The 23,156-nt window shown below is 41.0% G+C and overlaps 1 protein-coding gene across 2 annotated transcripts in view; it reads left to right on the top strand.

The window, feature by feature from the left end:
- lmo3 (LIM domain only 3) overlaps positions 1-23,156 on the top strand; it is a 61,210-nt gene that overhangs the window by 10,587 nt on the left and 27,467 nt on the right. For both annotated transcript variants that reach the window (XM_041977585.1, XM_041977584.1), the window contains exon 2: positions 4,509-4,722. In XM_041977585.1, the coding sequence (XP_041833519.1) occupies positions 4,517-4,722 (206 nt within the window). In that variant the 5' untranslated portion in view covers positions 4,509-4,516. The remainder of the gene's footprint in view (positions 1-4,508; positions 4,723-23,156) is intronic.

Consider the following 23,156-nt stretch of genomic DNA (forward strand, 5'->3'; position numbering starts at 1 on the left):
AAAATCAAGAATTACTAAATCATGAAATCACAACATGTATGCCCAGCCACCATCATCATCAGTTTTCATCAGTCATGTCTGACTGTAAAACATATATATTTATTGAATAATACCAACTCCTTTAATGAAATGACTTTATTAGATCCACTTCAGTTTACCATCCTTTCACTTTTCACGAACAAAAATCTCTCCCAATATAATGCTTCAACATTATAGATTCATATTTTTTCCAAAGTGTGTCATAACTTTCTGTTGGCTTCATTTCTCAACATAAATGCAAAATATTTAATTATACAAATAATTTCAATGCCAGTTAAATACATAATGTCACTATTTAATGGTAATTTTACAATATAATACATTCAGACCGACTGGATTTTATTTAAAATTCTTAAATACACAAAAACAAATAATCAAACATTGATTCTGATTATTATTGATTATTTGCAAATAATGATGAAAAGAAGAAAAATAATGCTCCTCTATGGCTGGAATAAAGCCAAGAAGACGTTTCTGATGCACGGTGGCGCCACAAAGCAGCTGAGCTGGAGTTGGTTTAGTGAGGATAGCAGGTAAATAGTAGCAGGAATAACTGGAAATGAGGAAAAAGTGGAAACATGGAAATAGTTTCTGTTGTGTGTTTGTTTCAATAACAATATTTTTTCTCCTGAAAGACTTGAGAGAACGATGAGATGAGGAAAGGTTTGGTCACTGTTGATCTGTGTGTTATTTCTACAAAGTTCTGTTAGTAATAAATTCTGCTTTCTTCTTCTGGTCGACCTTTATGCTGCTACATCTATTCATACATTCATTTTACATCATTTTACCTCCCAGTCTGACAGCTGCTACACACTGGTTTATACTGGGATGAAAAACTGCTACAGACTGGTTTATACTGGGATTAAAAGCTGTTACAGACTGGTTTATACTGGGATTAAAAGCTGTTACAGACTGGTTTATACTGGGATTAAAAGCTGCTACAGACTGGTTTATACTTGGATTAAAAGCTGCTACAGACTGGTTTATACTGGGATGAAAAACTGCTACAGACTGGTTTATACTGGGATTAAAAGCTGTTACAGACTGGTTTATACTGGGATTAAAAGCTGCTACAGACTGGTTTATACTTGGATTAAAAGCTGCTACACACTGGTTTATACTGGGATTAAAAGCTGCTACACACTGGTTTATACTGGGATTAAAAGCTGTTACAGACTGGTTTATACTGGGATTAAAAGCTGCTACAGACTGGTTTATACTGGGATTAAAAGCTGTTACAGACTGGTTTATACTGGGATTAAAAGCTGCTACAGACTGGTTTATACTGGGATTAAAAGCTGCTACACACTGGTTTATACTGGGATTAAAAGCTGCTACAGACTGGTTTATACTGGGATTAAAAGCTGTTACAGACTTGTTTATACTGGGATTAAAAGCTGCTACAGACTGGTTTATACTGGGATTAAAAGCTGCTACAGACTGGTTTATACTGGGATTAAAAGCTGCTACACACTGGTTTATACTGGGATTAAAAGCTGCTACAGACTGGTTTATACTGGGATTAAAAGCTGCTACACACTGGTTTATACTGGGATTAAAAGCTGCTACAGACTGGTTTATACTGGGATTAAACGCTGCTACACACTGGTTTATACTGGGATTAAAAGCTGCTACAGACTGGTTTATACTGGGATTAAAAGCTGCTACACACTGGTTTATACTGGGATTAAAAGCTGCTACACACTGGTTTATACTGGGATTAAAAGCTGCTACACACTGGTTTATACTGGGATTAAAAGCTGCTACAGACTGGTTTATACTGGGATTAAAAGCTGCTACACACTGGTTTATACTGGGATTAAAAGCTGCTACAGACTGGTTTATACTGGGATTAAACGCTGCTACACACTGGTTTATACTGGGATTAAAAGCTGCTACAGACTGGTTTATACTGGGATTAAAAGCTGCTACAGACTGGTTTATACTGGGATTAAAAGCTGCTACACACTGGTTTATACTGGGATTAAAAGCTGTTACTGACTGGCTTATACTGGGATTAAAAGCTGCTACACACTGGTTTATACTGGGATTAAAAGCTGCTACAGACTGGTTTATACTGGGATTAAACGCTGCTACACACTGGTTTATACTGGGATTAAAAGCTGCTACAGACTGGTTTATACTGGGATTAAAAGCTGCTACAGACTGGTTTATACTGGGATTAAAAGCTGCTACACACTGGTTTATACTGGGATTAAAAGCTGCTACACACTGGTTTATACTGGGATTAAAAGCTGCTACAGACTGGTTTATACTGGGATTAAAAGCTGCTACACACTGGTTTATACTGGGATTAAAAGCTGCTACAGACTGGTTTATACTGGGATTAAACGCTGCTACACACTGGTTTATACTGGGATTAAAAGCTACTACAGACTGGTTTATACTGGGATTAAAAGCTGCTACAGACTGGTTTATACTGGGATTAAAAGCTGCTACACACTGGTTTATACTGGGATTAAAAGCTGTTACTGACTGGTTTATACTGGGATTAAAAGCTGCTACAGACTGGTTTATACTGGGATTAAAAGCTGCTGCTGACTGGTTCATACTGGGATTAAACGCTGCTACACACTGGTTTATACTGGGATTAAAAACTGCTACAGACTGGTTTATACTGGGATTTAAAACTGCTACAGACTGGTTTATACTGGGATTAAAAGCTGCTACAGACTGGTTTGTACTGGGATTAAAAGCTGCTACACACTGGTTTATACTGGGATTAAAAACTGCTACACACTGGTTTATACTGGGATTAAAAGCTGCTACAGACTGGCTTATACTGGGATTAAAAGCTGCTACAGACTGGTTTATACTGGGATTAAAAGCTGCTACAGGCTGGCTTATACTGGGATTAAAAGCTGCTACAGACTGGTTTATACTGGGATTAAAAGCCGCTACAGACTGGTTTACACTGGGATTAAAAGCTGCTACAGACTGGCTTATACTGGGATTAAAAGCTGCTACAGACTGGTTTATACTGGGATTAAAAGCTGCTACAGACTGGTTTATACTGGGATTAAAAGCTGCTACAGACTGGTTTATACTGGGATTAAAAGTTGCTACAGACTGGTTTATACTGGGATTAAAAACTGCTACAGACTGGTTTATACTGGGATTAAAAGCTGCTACAGACTGGCTTATACTGGGATTAAAAGCTGCTACAGACTGGTTTATACTGGGATTAAAAACTGCTACAGACTGGTTTATACTGGGATTAAAAACTGCTACAGACTGGTTTATACTGGGATTAAATGCTGCTACACACTGGCTTATACTAGGATTAAAAACTGCTTCAGACTGGTTTATACTGGGATTAAAAACTGCTACAGACTGGTTTATACTGGGATTAAAAGCTGCTACAGACTGGTTTATACTGGGATTAAAAGATGCTACAGACTGGTTTATACTGGGATTAAAAGCTGCTACACACTGGTTTATACTGGGATTAAAAGCTCCTACAGACTGGTTTATACTGGGATTAAAAGCTGCTACAGACTGGTTTATACTGGGATTAAAAACGGCTACAGACTGGTTTATACTGGGATTAAATGCTGCTACAGACTGGCTTATACTGGGATTAAAAGCTGCTACACACTGGCTTATACTGGGATTAAAAGCTGCTACAGACTGGTTTATACTGGGATTAAAAACGGCTACAGACTGGTTTATACTGGGATTAAATGCTGCTACAGACTGGCTTATACTGGGATTAAAAGCTGCTACACACTGGCTTATACTGGGATTAAAAGCTGCTACAGACTGGTTTATACTGGGATTAAAAGCTGCTACAGACTGGTTTATACTGGGATTAAAAACTGCTACAGACTGGTTTATACTGGGATTAAAAGCTGCTACAGACTGGTTTATACTGGGATTAAAAGCTGCTCCAGACTGGTTTATACTGGGATTAAAAGCTGCTACAGACTGGTTTATACTGGGATTTAAAGCTGCTACAGACTGGTTTATACTGGGATTAAAAGTTTCTACAGACTGGTTTATACTGGGATTAAAAGCTGCTACAGACTGGTTTATACTGGGATTAAAAGCTGCTACACACTGGTTTATACTGGGATTAAAAGCTGCTACAGACTGGTTTATACTGGGATTAAAAGCTGCTACAGACTGGTTTATACTGGGATTAAAAGCTGCTACAGACTGGTTTATATTGGGATTAAAAGATGCTACAGACTGGTTTATACTGGGATTAAAAGCTGCTACAGACTGGTTTATACTGGGATTAAAAGCTGCTACAGACTGGTTTATACTGGGATTAAAAGCTGCTACAGACTGGTTTATAGAAAAAAAAATAAAGCAGAAAACGGAGCTTAAAGGTTGATAATCTACAGCTTTATTTTCTGGCGTTTCTTTCAGTGTGTGCATTTTAGAGCAGCTCGTCCTGATCGGCTGCTGCTCTGTTTCACTATTTAAATGTGTCTCGTCTCCAGGTATACAAATGCTCTCCGTCCAGCCGGACACCAAGCCAAAAGGCTGTGCCGGCTGCAACCGGAAGATCAAGGATCGCTACCTGCTGAAGGCCCTCGATAAGTACTGGCACGAGGACTGCCTGAAGTGCGCCTGCTGCGACTGCAGGCTGGGCGAGGTGGGCTCCACGCTCTACACCAAAGCCAACCTCATCCTGTGCCGGAGAGACTACCTGAGGTAAGACGCTGTCCCACATCCACGTCTCCGTCCTCACATTTTACTGACAGTTTTCTTATTAAATGGATCATAATTATTTATTCATTGAACAAAATGAGTGAAAACCAAGTAGCTTTTCTTTATTTTGGGTGATTTGAATTCGTGTCTATTTTATCTTCTTTCTTTTTTTGTTGTTATTTTCATTGTTGGTTTGAATGAAGTCTTTTTTTGTAAAAAGTTTTTAAGACTTTGCCTCAAAATCTCTAAATAGCTTTGATGCAGGTTCTTCATATGATTGATTTATTACATTTTTAGGAACAAATAAATGACCATGGGGAAAATCAGCAGATTTTATAGGAAACTACAGGAGATTTTTTTATTTTAGGAGAACAGCTGGATGTGTTTTATTTTCATTTTATTTTAATTTCACCACAAAGACAAGATTTTTTTTTTCTTTTTTTTTTTTTCAGAAATAAGATCCTGCTTGTTTTTAAATGTTTTAATGATTTAATAAATATAAATGAACAACAAGCAGGAGTAAATGAGCATACCAGAAAGGTTTTATGTTTTTAGAAACAACCTGATTCGCATTACAAAGGTGTTGTTAAATGTTTGGTGGAAGAAAACACTGTAAGGGGGGTGGGCTTCTGTCATTTATTGTCTTTTACATTTAAAATGTAAAAGCCTTGTTATTTATTTAAGTCTATAATTATCTGAAGAAAAAGGAAAATTCTCTGTTTTTCCCATCCATCCAGGATATCTGGACTGAAGGAGTTTAGGACAGCATTTACCTGGATTTCATTTTCGAGGTGGGCCAGAGAGAAAGAGAGAGGGGGGGGGGGGGGGGTCTAAAAATAAATATTAAGAAAAGGAGAGAAATTAATTATGTGGTTAATCACGGAAATGCTGCTGTCAGCAGGTGTAACATGACTGGAGAGCGACGTCTCATTTATAAGTATTTAACACGCTGTTACAGCCAAAGAAACATCTTCTATTAGATTTTGGGAACAATAGAAGGAATGATTCAGAGATGATGCTCATTGTAAGATTTCCATTTCCATCTAACAAACCAGGTAAATATTTTGTACCGTTTAGTTCCCGGCAGGTACAGGTGAACAGTTAAAGGATGGATTAGGGACATGGGTAGATGGTGTTCTGGGAGCTCTCTGAAGGAATCCTGGAGGCTAACGAGTGGAAGGAGAGCAGCAGTTAGCTGTTGGCAAACGTGCAGAAAGCTCAGAGATCCTGCGTCCAATAGTTCTGCTCCTGGTTCATGTTTTCGCTCTTCTTTTCACTACAACTTCTGGCTGACTTGGTTGTTGTTGTTTACCTCCGGATACTTTATTTACATTTAATCATTTAGTTGCAGACAGAGAAATTCTTTCTCAACTATTCCTGTGGAGGCAGATGGCCTAGTTCCTGGTTCTAGTTCCTGGATCTGGCTGATGGTTCTAGTTCCTGGCTCTGGCTGATGGTTCTAGTTCCTGGCTCTCACTCCTGGTCCTAGTTCCTGGCTCTGGCTGCTGGTTCTAGTTCCTGGTTCTGGCTGTTGGTTTCTGGTTCATTTTCTAATTTTATTTCTTTCTTCTGGTTCTAGTTTCTAGTTCTGATTCAGGTTCCAGTTTTGGTTTCTGGTTCTGTTTGTAGTTCTAGTTCCTGGTTCTTGTTTCAGTTCTGGTTCCTGTTTCTGGGTCCTGGTCCTAGTACATAGTTCTGGTTTTGGTTCTTGGTTCTGGTTCTGTTTCTTTTTCTTATTCTAGTTCTGGTTCCTGGTTCTGGTTCTGTTTCTTTTTCTAGTTCTGGTTTTGGTTCTTGGTTCTGGTTCTGTTTCTTTGTCTTGTTCTGGTTCTTGATTTCTGGTTCTGTTATAGCTGTAGTTCCTGGTTCCGGTTCTGGTTCAGTTTCCCCATGTACACCATGAATAGAGAAATGGAGCGGGAGGCTCTGGACGAGTGTCTGGGTGGAGAGTTTCTCCTTTGCCACGGCTGCAGCTGAATCTCGTTTCTCACCGGTTTCACCGTCTAACCCACGACAGATGTTTGACTGGCGAATATAAATAAACTGGTTTGAGCTGCTCACTGCTGGTGAGCCGTCAAATGAATCTAAATGAAAAACCTGAGAACAACAGCACCACGTGATCAGCTGTCAGGAAGTACAGACAGAACCAGCAGATGCAGGAACCGAGTGTCGTCCAGTAAAACAAGAAGGGAGGGAAATGTAGTCGTCTCTCCATTTAAACCAGAAAATGTCAGAAAAACCAAAAACAAACAAAAGTGGCGTGGAGGTTTAAGTCGAGTTCCTTTTTCTCTTCATTATTTGTATTATGTACGTAATTATTTTTGCTTGAGCAGAATGACGTAATTTGTTTCTAAATGACGTACCGCCGTTATTTCAGCCGGGCGGACCCGGAGCTGCTCAGCCGGGTGGCGTGCCCTCGCCCGGGTTAACAGCAGGACGCGACATTCTCCCACCAACAGAGAAATAATCTTTCATCACAGCACTTAGAAAGAAAAGAAAAGCAGAAACTGTGTGTGTGTGTGTGTGTGTGTGTGTGTGTGTGTGTGTGTGTGTGTGTGTGTGTGTGTATAAGATGTAGAAATGTTTGTCAGGATAGTTCTTCATAAACCTGCAACTTCCTCTTCCTAACATGTAGAAATAAAGTACTCTATGGATAAATGAGGTTGACATTCCCTCTAATGATGCTGTTAATACCCAGAATCCTCTGCTGATGCTGATGTGTGGTTTCCATGGTACCGAGGGAGGAGGGCTGTCAAACCGACACGTTAAGGTTAAAATTTTCTTAGAAAATGAAGACATCAGGAAAAAAAAGAGAATGAAGACTGCTCCGAGGCCGGGAAAAGCTGTTGGGCATCACTTAATGGAAAACTGTAAATTCCACACATCGTTTTAAAGACAGCATAAGGAGAGGGCTTATTTATTTATCTATCTGTTCAGTCATTTTTTAATCCAACTTCAATTTTCCTCTACACTAGTTTTTACTGAGGCTGTAAATGGAAGAGAACTGAGAGTTTAACGTGGTCGGATTTAACGTTTTGGAAATCCAGTCTTAGAGACTCGGCCGACATCCGAGAGTAGTAACGTAATTCCCCGGCATCGACTCTGTAATCTGTTACCGCCTTCTCACCGTGAACATGAATCTGGCTTTTCTTCTTATTTTTCATGTCCTCGTCAGGAAAGACAACAAGCTTAAACTCTAGGACAGGAAGAAGAGAGAAAGAGCTCATCACATTAAAACATATCATTTACATCATTTTCCTCTGGGAAACATCCAAGATTCAGTTTATTTCATATTATGGCCATAAATGAGGCGATAATCTGTCAACTGAATTCACTGTTAATGCATGAATTTACAAACCCGTTTTATTCTCCACGGTCATCTTCTGAACCATTTTGATCCTAAATGGATGATACTTTCATCCAGATTTAATGAGGACATTTAACCCCAACGCAGACCTGGAGACAGACACCCTGTAAGCTAAAACCCGTGTGAGACACAGTTTGGTCCTTAAACCTGCCCGTCATTCAGGACCTCTTCCTCTGCCAAATCACGGCCTTTCCTTCGGAAGGAGCAGTTGCCTCACTTTTCTACACAGAATCCACTTTTCAAAAGTTTAAGTCAGCTTTAATTTATCCTACAGAAACCTCAAACAGAAGCATTTCCTGCCACTTGGTGTGCGATGTGGCAGCCATGTGATGGGTCATGTGATCCCTCTCAGCAGTTATCATCCTTTAAAGAGACCATGATGATGTTCCTGCTAAGAAGAAGCCGTGGTGTATTTACCGTCCTCTAAGACCCTGTTGCGATGCCTCTTCTTATGTCTGCTTCTGAGCAGGAACATCATCATCATCTCCTCCATCGTCACCATGTTTGCTGTTGTCTAAAACTGATGTCAGAACCCAGAGGTGAACTCTGCACTGCCCTCTGGTGGGCGTATCATATAACAACCACAACAACGTGAACGACGTATGCACATATGAGCGCGGGACTTTGAAGCAGACATGGCTGACCACCACGTTCACCTGTCTGAGCGGTCAATGTGCTCACTTTGATCTACGCATACATCGCCATAACTTTAGCTTCCACAGAGAAAACACAGAAACAACAACTGTAACCCTTAAAGTTGCTACTGTTATTTCCTTTAATATAAACCAGTCTGTAGCAGCTGGAGCTTTTAATCCCAGTATAAACCAGTCTGTAGCAGCTGGAGCTTTTAATCCCAGTATAAACCAGTCTGTAGCAGCTGGAGCTTTTAATCCCAGTATAAACCAGTCTGTAGCAGCTGGAGCTTTTAATCCCAGTATAAACCAGTCTGTAGCAGCTGGACCTTTTAATCCCAGTATAAACCAGTCTGTAGCAGCTGGACCTTTTAATCCCAGTATAAACCAGTCTGTAGCAGCTGGACCTTTTAATCCCAGTATAAACCAGTCTGTAGCAGCTGGAGCTTTTAATCCCAGTATAAACCAGTCTGTAGCAGCTGGACCTTTTAATCCCAGTCTAAACCAGTCTGTAGCAGCTGGAGCTTTTAATCCCAGTATAAACCAGTCTGTAGCAGCTGGAGCTTTTAATCCCAGTATAAACCAGTCTGTAACAGCTGGACCTTTTAATCCCAGTATAAACCAGTCTGTGGCAACTGGAGCTTTTAATCCCAGTATAAACCAGTCTGTAACAGCTGGAGCTTTTAATTCCAGTATAAACCAGTCTGTAACAGCTGGAGCTTTTAATCCCAGTATAAACCAGTCTGTAGAAGCTGGAGCTTTTAATCCCAGTATAAACCAGTCTGTAGCAGCTGGAGCTTTTAATCCCAGTATAAACCAGTCTGTAACAGCTTTTAATTCCAGTATAAACCAGTCTGTAACAGCTGGAGCTTTTAATCCCAGTATAAACCAGTCTGTAACAGCTGGAGCTTTTAATCCCAGTATAAACCAGTCTGTAGCAGCTGGAGCTTTTAATCCCAGTATAAACCAGTCTGTGGCAGCTGGAGCTTTTAATCCCAGTATAAACCAGTCTGTAGCAGCTGGAGCTTTTAATCCCAGTATAAACCAGTCTGTGGCAGCTGGAGCTTTTAATCCCAGTATACACCAGTCTGTAGCAGCTGGAGCTTTTAATCCCAGTATAAACCAGTCTGTAACAGCTGGAGCTTTTAATCCCAGTATAAACCAGTCTGTAGCAGCTGGAGCTTTTAATCCCAGTATAAACCAGTCTGTAGCAGCTGGAGCTTTTAATCCCAGTATAAACCAGTCTGTAACAGCTGGAGCTTTTAATCCCAGTATAAACCAGTCTGTGGCAGCTGGAGCTTTTAATCCCAGTATAAACCAGTCTGTAACAGCTGGAGCTTTTAATTCCAGTATAAACCAGTCTGTAACAGCTGGAGCTTTTAATCCCAGTATAAACCAGTCTGTAGCAGCTGGAGCTTTTAATCCCAGTATAAACCAGTCTGTAGCAGCTGGAGCTTTTAATCCCAGTATAAACCAGTCTGTAACAGCTTTTAATTCCAGTATAAACCAGTCTGTAACAGCTGGAGCTTTTAATCCCAGTATAAACCAGTCTGTAACAGCTGGAGCTTTTAATCCCAGTATAAACCAGTCTGTAGCAGCTGGAGCTTTTAATCCCAGTATAAACCAGTCTGTGGCAGCTGGAGCTTTTAATCCCAGTATAAACCAGTCTGTAGCAGCTGGAGCTTTTAATCCCAGTATAAACCAGTCTGTGGCAGCTGGAGCTTTTAATCCCAGTATACACCACTCTGTAGCAGCTGGAGCTTTTAATCCCAGTATAAACCAGTCTGTAGCTGCTGGAGCTTTTAATCCCAGTATAAACCAGTCTGTAGCAGCTGGAGCTTTTAATCCCAGTATAAACCAGTCTGTAACAGCTGGAGCTTTTAATCCCAGTATAAACCAGTCTGTAGCAGCTGGACCTTTTAATCCCAGTATAAACCAGTCTGTAGCAGCTGGAGCTTTTAATCCCAGTATAAACCAGTCTGTAGCAGCTGGAGCTTTTAATCCCAGTATAAACCAGTCTGTAGCAGCTGGAGCTTTTAATCCCAGTATAAACCAGTCTGTAACAGCTGGACCTTTTAATCCCAGTATAAACCAGTCTGTGGCAACTGGAGCTTTTAATCCCAGTATAAACCAGTCTGTAGCAGCTGGAGCTTTTAATCCCAGTATAAACCAGTCTGTGGCAGCTGGAGCTTTTAATCCCAGTATAAACCAGTCTGTAGCAGCTGGAGCTTTTAATCCCAGTATAAACCAGTCTGTGGCAGCTGGAGCTTTTAATCCCAGTATAAACCAGTCTGTAGCAGCTGGAGCTTTTAATCCCAGTATAAACCAGTCTGTAGCAGCTGGAGCTTTTAATCCCAGTATAAACCAGTCGGTAGCAGCTGGAGCTTTTAATCCCAGTATAAACCAGTCTGTGGCAGCTGGAGCTTTTAATCCCATTATAAACCAGTCTGTAGCAGCTGGAGCTTTTAATCCCAGTATAAACCAGTCTGTAACAGCTGGAGCTTTTAATCCCAGTATAAACCAGTCTGTAGCAGCTGGAGCTTTTAATCCCAGTATAAACCAGTCTGTAACAGCTGGAGCTTTTAATCCCAGTATAAACCAGTCTGTAGGAGCTGGAGCTTTTAATCCCAGTATAAACCAGTCTGTAGCAGCTGGAGCTTTTAATCCCAGTATAAACCAGTCTGTATCAGCTGGAGCTTTTAATCCCAGTATAAACCAGTCTGTAACAGCTTTTAATCCCAGTATAAACCAGTCTGCAACAGCTTTTAATCCCAGTATAAACCAGTCTGTAGCAGCTGAAGCTTTTAATCCCAGTATAAACCAGTCTGTAGCAGCTTTTAATCCCAGTATAAACCAGTCTGTAGCAGCTTTTAATCCCAGTATAAACCAGTCTGTAGCAGCTTTTAATCCCAGTATAAACCAGTCTGTAGCAGCTGGAGCTTTTAATCCCAGTATAAACCAGTCTGTAGCAGCTTTTAATCCCAGTATAAACCAGTCTGTAGCAGCTTTTAATCCCAGTATAAACCAGTCTGTAGCAGCTTTTAATCCCAGTATAAACCAGTGTGTAGCAGCTTTTAATCCCAGTATAAACCAGTCTGTAGCAGCTTTTAATCCCAGTATAAACCAGTGTGTAACAGCTTTTAATCCCAGTATAAACCAGTCTGTAGCAGCTTTTAATCCCAGTATAAACCAGTCTGTAGCAGCTTTTAATCCCAGTATAAACCAGTGTGTAACACCTTTTAATCCCAGTATAAACCAGTCTGTAGCAGCTTTTAATCCCAGTATTAAAACCAGTCTGTAGCAGCTTTTAATCCCAGTATAAACCAGTGTGTAGCAGCTTTTCATCCCAGTATAAACCAGTCTGTAGCAGCTTTTAATCCCAGTATAAACCAGTCTGTAGCAGCTTTTAATCCCAGTATAAACCAGTCTGTAGCAGCTTTTAATCCCAGTATAAACCAGTCTGTAGCATCTTTTAATCCCAGTATAAACCAGTCTGTAGCAGCTTTTAATCCCAGTATAAACCAGTCTGTAGCAGCTTTTAATCCCAGTATAAACCAGTCTGTAGCATCTTTTAATCCCAGTATAAACCAGTCTGTAGCAGCTTTTAATCCCAGTATAAACCAGTGTGTAGCAGTTGTCAGACTGGGAGGTAAAATGATGTAAAATGAATGTATGAATAGATGTAGCAGCATAAAGGTCGACCAGAAGAAGAAAGCAGAATTTATTACTAACAGAACTTTGTAGAAATAACACACAGATCAACAGTGACCAAACCTTTTCTCATCTCATCGTTCTCTCAAGTTTTGGCTTCCAGGAGAAAAAATATTGTTATTGAAACAAACACACAACAGAAACTATTTCCATGTTTCCACTTTTTCCTCATTTCCAGTTATTCCTGCTACTATTTACCTGCTATCCTCACTAAACCAACTCCAGCTCAGCTGCTTTGTGGCGCCACCGTGCATCAGAAACGTCTTCTTGACTTTATTCCAGCCATAGAGGAGCATTATTTTTCTTCTTTTCACACACACATAGAACTTTCTGCTCGCTGGTTGATCTTTGGCTGCTCCTGATTGGACGTTACCGTCAATCTAAGCTCTCTGATTGGTGGAAAGTCTGACAGGAAGTGGTTTCATCATCATGTCCAGGTCTAAATAGAGGTCTCTTAGCAACATAGTAGTGATGGTGATATTTTTATGGTGAAATGTGATAAATAATGCTGTTATCATGAATCATTGTGGATTTACCCGATAGAGTCTCTGAATAAAACTACATTTAGTGGCTGGATTGTAAACCTCCTGGACGGGATAGAAATGTGTAGAGAACTTTCGTAGATCACCTAAAGGGTTAAATATCCATCACAGTTTACCCCACAGAGCTACACACTACTGCTCCTGGTGGTGGAAGATATGGACCTCGGGGAGACCTGGTGGAGTTTTGAGGGTTAATGGACACAACCATGAAGAGTGGAGTCAGACTTTACTCTTTTCAGCCGTGTTGCCAAAGTTTCCTGTTTGGTGATGAAACTATGACTCAACAGAACTTGGTTGCTGTTAAATATTAAAGAGGTATTTAAAGGGACATTCAGGAGGAATATTAGGCTAAATGTGCAGCTTTGGACTCCTTTTACGTCAGTCATCATGGCGGCAGAAATCGAGGACAAAAAGCCCCGCAAAGAGCTGAAAGCAGTTCCACAGTAACCACCACACAACATCCTGCCCGCTTGACAATAGCTGTTCCCCCGGGAGATTTGCCGGGTGTAGTTTGTCATCAGCCCTCCCTCACTGATTTTCTGCAGGCTGAAAGATTCAGGCCAGCCCTGCTTTCTCTAATGAGTAGCACAGATGTTCAGCTGTTCTCTCAGCTAGCAGTGAAGGGCAGAAGGACATTGGTGGCCCAGCCATTGGTCAATGATGCCAGAATTTACTTTTCTTCTACAACATTTCCTGAGCTGCAGGCAAGGCTTTGTTCAGGTAGTACAGCCACAAAAAACAGAGCATTTATAAACCATGCAGTCATGTTTCTCAGCAGCAGAAACATCTGGTTGGGTGTGGATGTCATCACATTGAAAAACACGGAAACCAGAAACGTTGTCGTGCTAATGAACCAAAACAACACAAACGTACAGATCTTCAGGCCACACACACTTCCTGTTACGAGGCGGATGTGACATCACTAAAAAAAAAAAAAAAAAAAGATATTTGTATTTGTTTCTATGCAGTTCTCTAAAAAGTTCCAAAGCCAAGAAACCTGAGTGTCCACGGCTCAACCGCTCTGTTAAAAGCTGCACTTTAGCTTTTTTTATACAGCACCAGTTTACAACAAAGTCGTCTGAAGGCACGTTCAGAGACACAGTCCAGTTCCCAGCAATAACTATTTTTCCCTCATTAATCCCGTCCCAGTGGAGCTCGGTCACTACGAGCTGCATATGTGAGGAGAAGAATTTTAATGGAAGGAAAAGACAGATGTCTAAACTTACTGGATTTAATCATTTTACACATCTGGTTTAAGCTAAAGGAGTAAAATATGAAACAATAAGACACAAGAAAGTATAAAATACCTGGGTGTGATGTGAGTTCCAGTTTAAAACCTGTGAAACCAGTCCTGCAGTCCTGAATGTGTGACAGAACCAGACTGGGACTCATGTTAACCAGAAAACAAACAACCCAACCTGGTGGAGGAAAGTCATTTTCTCATCTGTATGTAGAATTTCATCCAGATGTAAAACCTTCTTGCAACAGGAAGCATTTCTACCTGGATTCTCAGGTGTACCCCCTCACCTGTTCATCTAGCCTTGGAAATGCAGCCATCTTTACTTCTGCTACATAAACTGTCCTTTGTACCCATCCCCCACTCAGCCAGAAGCTCATCAGCTGGAGACGTTCCTGTAGAAGTCTGCTGGTCTCTGGTAAGTGGCCGGTCTCTGGGACATGTCCGCCAGTCTCTGGGACGTGTCCGCCGGTTTCTGGGATGTATCCGGTCTCTAGGACATATCCTGTTTCTGGGACGTTTCCGCTGGTCTCTGGGATGTGTCCGGTCTCTGGGACGTGTCCGCTGGTCTCTGGGATGTGTCCGTCTCTGGGACATATCTAGTGTCTGGGACGTGTCCGCCGGTCTCTGGGATGTGTCCGGTCTCTGGGACATATCCAGTCTCTGGGATGTGTCTGCTGGTCTCTGGGACATGTTCGGTCTCTGGGACATGTCCGTCTCTGGGACGTGTTCGGTCTTTGGGACGTTCCCGCTGGTCTCTGGGACATGTCCAGTCTGGCGGCTGAACTGCTGTAGAAGGCTGGTTCCCCAACATGGCGGATGTACGTGGTGACGAATGTAAAGATCATCTGTACATCAGCTCGGACCCTCATCTTTAATTCGAATAAAACAAACTTTTTTTTTTACATTTTAACGTGTTTTTGTCTCCACTCTGGAGCAGAGAGATTTTCCTCAGTTTTGTGGAATCCCTGGAGGACTGGAGGGGCAGATTTGTCCAGGAATGTGTCTGTTCATGCAGGTTCTAAACTGAACCCTGTTTCCGCTGCTTGTTATTAGAGCACTCAGCATGTATAAAAGGCCTCTTCTGCTTGGCTTTAATGGAACTTGAAGGTGGAGAATGCAGCACTCGGTCTGGAGAACATCACCACTTCATCTTTTGGTTCTTTCCTCTTTCACAAGCACACAAATACTCACCCTATTGGTCCGCTTTGATGCTGCTGAATAGGCTCTCATCACTTTAGTGAGGCCATAAATGAACAGCTGATTAGAATTACATTTAGGATTTCACCAAACCTGCCTCACCTTCTTGGAGACTTTTCAGTATGACGTTAGCTAGTCCAATAAGAATAACCTGGTGGGAGCAAGGTCGTCCCAGACGGCACCTGAACAGAACCCCGAGTCATGGGCTCGACACACGGGAGGCGACCAACGACAGCGACAGGCGAAACTCATCCCAACCTTCGTGAAACCGAACACACGGGACGCGACAAACGGCAGCAGCGCCGCGCATCGCGCTCTAAGATCACTTTCCTAAAAGAAATTTGATTGGTTATGATATTGGTGGGGATTTTGACATTTTCAGACCAGTCCCTGACGTGACAAAGTATGATCAGAAGATTTTGCATGAATTGATAGAAATCTTGCTGTTTACTGTATAAAAGAAAGACAACCCTGGGTTCATCCGAGTTTACAAAATAAAAACAGCATAGTGAATATCATCATTTGATGGACCTCAAGGCTGATCCAGATTAATCCAGAACCTACGTTTGGACTAATTCACTCTGGCGCCATGCGGCTGCCTTTTATTAAGCTAAAATGATCCATTCTTCCATGTTCAGTGTGTTTGCAGACGGCGCTGTCTGGCCTGCTCTCATTGGTCCGTCCATGAAGCCCCTCGCTGGTTGGCTGTAGTGTCAGGCGACAGCGACAAAAACTGAACATTTTCCTATTTTCTTGTGTCGCGTCACAAGCCCCGTGTGCACGTGTACATAAACGAACACAACATTTCACATGCACAGATGTCGTCTGTCGCTTGGCTGGAGGATTTTCGCCTCAATACGCAGGCTCCATAGAAAATTATGGAGAAGGAGCGACGTCACCTCCCATGTGTCGAGCCCATAAGGCAAGTAGGCCACAGCTGGTTCTGTTGTAAAACAATACGCTCCGTTAGCCAGAGGAGACTCGGCTTAAAGTAAGAATAATGCATGGGGGGAAAGGGAGAGCCCTGCGGCCATATTTTTTTGTCTGTGAAAAATTAAGATGTCACAACCTGGAGCTTAATCATGTCTCCAGCTCTGAATTAAAGAGCTTAGACAGAATAACTTCTCCTCCCTGCGTTGTGCTTAACTTCAGGCTGGAGAGGAGCACTGATGAAATGACTAAACACCATGAAACCCCTCCTCTCAGTGGAATCCCCCCAGGTTTTAGCTGAACACTGAAGCTTCATGCTTTTTCTTTTTTCTTTTGGTTTATTTCGATGTAAAACTGAGTGAAGAAGCTGAACCTTTTAATCCCAGTCAACACGCAGACATTTTTACTTTTTCCTCCAGCAGGTTTTTACTATTTACACTTATTAATGGACAGTTATTACAGTTTACCCCACAGAGTTACACACCACTGTTCCTGACAAACTGGTGGTGATATAAGTCAGTGCTTCCCAACATGGGGTCTGGGACCCCCCCAAGGGGGTCCGTCAAAGGACAGAGGGGGTCTATGAGGCTTTGAACATTCGAAGTCGTTGTGATTAAAGATGAAAACCATGTCCACTCAGAGACAAGTTGAAGTGTGTCTGCTCAAATATCCTTTTTATCCATCTGGACGTGGAACTGGTGTTTTGGGAGCCTGAGAACCCAAACTGTTTAAACCAGATCCCAAAGTGAATAAATGGGCTATACAACATTTTAACACATGTATCCTCAAAAAAAAATTACAAGACTACAACTTGTGCTTGTTTACAGCTTGTTTTCATCCATGTTCGGGGTTAGGTAAGTCAGTGAGGAGGTGGAGCTACAGGAATGGAGAATTCTGAATTCATGATGAGAATCTCGCTAATGAAAGCATAAAACCAGCATGGTGTCGGCGCGGGGTGGGGCTGGGGTGTTTGCATGAAGGGAGTCCTCAAGGAAAGTCGGCTGGGAACCACAGACGCCGGAGATTGTAAGGGGTAAAAACTGCGGGTGATAAAGGTTTGACGTGTCGCCTAAATGACTCCAGATACGACGATGCAGACTTGTTTTGTTTTTAAAGCGGGGAGGAGTTTTGCAGCCTGGTTTTCAGGGAAAACAGTGTCTGAGTCTCCCGTTTCTGTCAGATATGAGCCAGCTCTTCCTTCCCTCTAACCTTTTCAGCAGGATTCTCTCCGGCTCTCGCAGTTTCTGTGCATCACAAATCCAGCTCTCACATTCGCAGCACTGTGGCACAAGCTGCTCCTCAATTTTATAAAATGAAAATAAACCTGGAAAATTTCAGGAAAAGAATAAAAAGAAAAAGGCTGGAATAAAACAAAGTACCGTTAAATATAAAATAAATTAATAGCAGTTAATAAAAAATGATATATAATAAAGAAAGATAAAATAAATGCATAAATATGAGTGACCAAAAGCAAAGAGAAATTCTAGAAAAATGAATTGGATAAAAAAATAATTATAAAATAAAGTGAGAGGTGGTGTAAATGTATAATCTGCTCAAACATCAGCTGCTAACTGCTACACACCTGTCAAAAGCATGCTACAGTTTTCATTCTTTATTATTTTACTACATACAGGCAAACAGCTGCCCTGGATGAAAACATACTGAGAAAAGACTTGGATATATTTGGGATAAAACCTTTGGCGGCTGTTTGCAGAGATCTGTTCATTATAGAAACAAAAAGAGCAAGAAACAACCATCAGTTTAACAACCAAGCCCAAGTTCAAGTGTGACAGAAACGATGGTCATCTGTAGATGAAAATAACTTCTCACCCGGTCATTGAATGGCTGGAAAAATGGATAAACAGCTTGTTCCAGCTCTCATATGTTGTAAATAATAGCTAAGCGTGTTTATCTGTCGGCATCACACAGGTTCGACTGTGCAGGTTGTTCCACCTTGCAAAGCTTCACACACACCGATGAGAAGTTTAAAACTGGGTGTCGGACAGTGTGTTTGCTGTAGACGCAGGTGATGGGTGGTGGTGGGGAACATACGTGTGCAGCCTGGTTTGTAATCTTTAAAGAAATGTTGATAAAATCCTCACAGAGAAATTATGTCAATGAAAACAAAGAATTAAAGAAAGACTAAAAAGATAACACAATTTAATAAAAATTCCAGCTGACATTCCCAAGCCACAGACTTCCCCGAGGTTTCTACTGAACCAGGTTCCAGATAGCCTGAATTTCCAAACTTCCCATGCATCCAGGCTACTTCTGAAGCAGAGAGGTCATATTTTCACGTACCTAGTCTGGAGGTAGGGAACGCCAACGCCGCTGCTCTGGTCCACTGTCTGATTAACAGCATACCACACCTCTGTCTTCTCTATCAGTTTAGAGTACCTAGTTAGAGAAAGCTGTTCAGTATGCCAAATGCATCAGTATGGGCAGTAAACAGTTAATTTTAGTGTTCTTTAAACTGTTCCTTACATGGTTTTACAAAGATCAGCAAATTAAAGTATAGAAGCGAATCATTGACAGTGCTGATGACCTGGTCCAGGTATGTGGGTAACAGCAATAATCAGCCATTTCTGCAAGTGTCAACCCTTTTACCTGCTTAGCTCTAAGCTCAACTTCCCTTCATGAGGCTTTTATTTCTCATCCCAACTCCTTGATATCATCTTTCCTTCCAGATTAACCTTCATGGCCCTAATAAATGGTCCATGTTGAGATCAAAGGGATGGGAGATGATGCTGTGCCTTATGGGAAGGGTAACCAGGCTTGCTGGAGAAGCCTAAGCCTGGCTGCCCTTCTCACTGAAAAGTAATTGTGCCTGTCCACTCTAAAATTATGCTCTTCTTTGTGTTTTTAATTAAATTCAAGTGCGGTTTAGAGGTTATTTAACCTTTGCTGCCCAGTCTTTATTGGGTGTGCTGCGGGTCATTTCCATGCATATATTAATGGCTTACCATCCTTCTTTTTTCTCATAGGAAATTACCCACAAGGCTTTACAGATTAAGGAAAGGTTTGGGTCTTGAGTAAAGCTGTTTTTTAATCTGTTAGGGAAGTTCTTTGACAAAGAGGCTAAATATTTTACAATTTGTGAAAGTTGTTGAGGTAAAGTCTGTTTTCTTATAGGACTGTGTGTTGGCATGTTAATCGAAATCCTTCAGCCTCATTTTCTCACCGTATATTTATCCTGAGTGATTCCTGGTCTGCCATTGTGGTGCCACAAGTAGGGATAATTTTCCTTAGAAGGAAAATCTGCTTCTTTAAGTTCATTGTATGGTTGTTATTGTTCAATGAGACAACACTGAAATGAGACAGGGCTGGAATTTTAATTTGCCTCTGATATTCTCAGACTGTTAGAGAACCTAATGGTAAACCATATCATCAATTAAAGCCTTTATCATGTGAGGTAAAGCAGAGAGTAAAAGTGCTGCACCACCATTAAAACTCATTATTTCTTTACTTTCTGCAGGTTATTTAGGTTATTAATTCAGTTCCAGATGGAGGTGTATCTATCCAGATCAAACCCTCTGTTTGAGGTTAGAAATCTCTTTTTTAAGAGTGACCTGGCCAAGAAAGGCAGCACAACCACAAGTACACAATTTACCACGTAACAAACATGGATCCACTTTCAACACACAACAAGTAAAACAAAACACATAAAACAAAGGCAGCAGCCAAGATTAGGTCCATGAAATACAACGTGGGTTGAATAACACAAGGATGGTTCAAAACAGCCACATTTACCAAGATTTTTCTTCTCGAGCCCTTCGAATCAACTTCAACTGCCCCAGAGAGATCAATTTTGATCATTTCAAATGAGTTTGAAAGTTATTCCGAGTGGAAGAAGCAGCATATTTAAAAGCTTCTGTTGTCCCTCTAGGGACCACCACCTATGGACCAGGATGAGAGTGAAGGCTACACAGAGTCTGGTTCTTGGACATGTAGGTAGAGAGATATAAAGGAACTAGGCCAAGAATAGTTTTATATATAAAAATTAGCCATTGTGAAAGCCTGCGTACATAGAGGGACGGTCATTTAGCCGTAGCGTATAAATACAGTGATGGGTGGGATTTCCGCAGCCAGCAATGAAACACAGAGCACATGGTACACAGGTTTCTTTAGATACTGACTACCAGCATTACAAAATAACAGATCAGCATTATCCAGCAGAGGTAAAAAAAAACAGTAGATAATGTCAAATTTTGTCTTGTTTTAAAGGAGAAATTGTATTTGTTCTTAAAAAAAACAACTTTACTTTTACTTGGTATAAGGTGTTCAATGCATGTCTTCTGATCAATGGTAATACCTAAATACTTATATGATAAAACCAGTTCCAGTTCAGTCCCTTGAGCCGTTTAGAGCCCTTTGCCATTAGCAAACATATATTTGGATTTCGTTCCATTTAGCACCAGCTTAATTGGGTTAAGTGAATCCCAGTGTAGGTCAGTACAGCAAAACAAAGACGTGTTAGAAAAGTCATGAAAGAAGATTTAGTATGAATTTAAAAAATAAAGACCTTCCTGAATCGGCTCCACAGTTTCAGTGAAGGAGACACAACAGGGTTTGTGCACCCCAGCAGGCTGGGACTTGGGCATACCGTAAGACACCCATCAGATACACGAGTTTCTGCTCATTAGCTACCCAAGGTTAGGTTTTTAGGAAATTAACGATTGCTTTTCAAGGTATGCGCTCTTAGAAAAAAAAGTTCTGCCTATAACCATATAAGGTTCTTCGGCTTGTTCTCATAGGAAAACCCTTATTGGTGCCCATTAGAACCCTTTGTAAGGGTTTTAACTGAACCCTTTTCAGAGGGTTCTGACTGGACCCTTTCATAAAGGGTTACACCCAGAACCATAATTAAAAGGTTCTACCCAGAACCCCCAATAACAGGTTCACACTGAATCCTTGTCTTGTAATGGTTATACAAAAAACACACATACACACTGTATATTGTGTCTATCAAAATAGTTGAGATTGAAAAAGCATTAAACTGCATTCAAATCTTTTTTATTCAAGAATCTTTACACAGTGATAGATAAGGAGGGCATACTCTGAGGAGAAGTTATGTTGGTCCTGTGGGGAATAAAGGAGAGCATAGGCCAGTAGATTAACCAATGTTACAGACAAACCAGGCACCCCAAGATGTCCTCGTCAGGTGGATGAATATCATCTCCAGCAATGGTGACATAGATAGGAACAACAAAAAAGTAGCATCCATACAAGACATAATTACTACACCACATAAATTACCTAGCTGTCTACCAACAGTAGCGGATGGTCCAGAGAGAATAATCTGAGAATAGGCACATAGTAATAGTGGACCAGACTGAAGGAGCTTGTCTTATAACTCCTACAACTCAAGCCTTCATTGGCACACAATCAGATGGAAGTTAGAGGACCTCACAAAGTTTTAACATTATTTTATGTTAGTAAATTTGAATGTCTTTTCAGTAAACACATTCCAGGTTTGTAACACAAACAAAAATGTTACATGACATATGAAAGGTCCACGCTGGTCCACTCCAGTGTTTTCCTGTTGGACTGTGCTGCTGTGTTTCTGGCTTACATGATGAAGAAATGATGATATTTGGTATATTTATTTGGGCATCCATTTTCACCACATTCAACAACAAAACTGGCTTCACTTTGATGGTATAGTGCAGTATGTTTTAGATATTTTCTTTGCATTGCGGTTTTAATAGGACAACAGGGATGTCATCTCACCCAAAAAGTCACTTGCAAAGTCACCAAAACCCTCTTTTTCAAGCCAGTGGCACACATAGTCTTTTGTCCAAACTTGATAATTCATCTACAAAAAAGTACGTAAAAGAAACAGATGTTAATATTAAGATATTTTACCTTTCCTCATGAAAATCCTTAGCTAGTCGTGCTCGGTAAAATAAGACTTAACTTACCTTGATTCTGTGAGGTTTCAGATGTCGTCACACTTAACCCATCTCTTAATCCAAATTCCTACACAGCTGATCACATGAGTGAATAATAATCACCACTGACACATGTCACACCTGTTACCTGTTTTGTCAATATGGAAACCAACACTCAGCTCCCACATGGCAACCAACCGGGCAGCCAGCTCCCAGGCCCCACATCCCAAAAATCATATCAAAAGAGATTCCCAGTAAAAAAAATGCCTCGCAACCTAATCTCATACAAAATTCATTTTAGAGTAGACAGACAACCTTATGAATATAGTTTTTGTCTGTAGCAAAGGGACCCTACATTTGATTATTTGACGTTTTTGACCTAATTTAATGGTTCTTTTTTTTTTTTTTTTTTTTACCCCTACTGGTTAAATTCAGCATTATATTCAATATGTGCCTTTGGATGTGAGAGGGTTCAGTGGTACACCTGGTTTGCCTGTCTTACCCTGGTTTGGTTGAACTGGGGGCCTGTTTGTTGAAGGTTTAGTAGATTGGAGCTTAGATCCCATTGGAATAAGTAGTGAGGCATACACTACCTGCAAAAAGTTAGGGATGTTTCACTTGTCGAATTATGTCAGAACCGACTTAAAATGTACAAGGACCTTTACAAGTGAACGTAATTCGAATTTCTCTACAATTTTGAATGCAAATGTACAAATGTTAAAATGTTTAAGTACTAATTGCATAGCATGCAGTTCTCTAACAAGGTGATCACCTGCAAACATCCATGGTGAAAATTCCATCCCCATTAATACCAAATTCAGACAGCAATCGGCAGCCCCACTGTAGAACACATGGTAACGCCCAATGAACCTCATGCCAGACCACATACTTTAGTTGAACACATTACACCAATCAAAATTATGGAAA

The sequence above is a fragment of the Melanotaenia boesemani genome, chromosome 23, assembly GCF_017639745.1.
Source record: "Melanotaenia boesemani isolate fMelBoe1 chromosome 23, fMelBoe1.pri, whole genome shotgun sequence".
In the NCBI taxonomy this organism is placed as follows: domain Eukaryota; kingdom Metazoa; phylum Chordata; class Actinopteri; order Atheriniformes; family Melanotaeniidae; genus Melanotaenia; species Melanotaenia boesemani.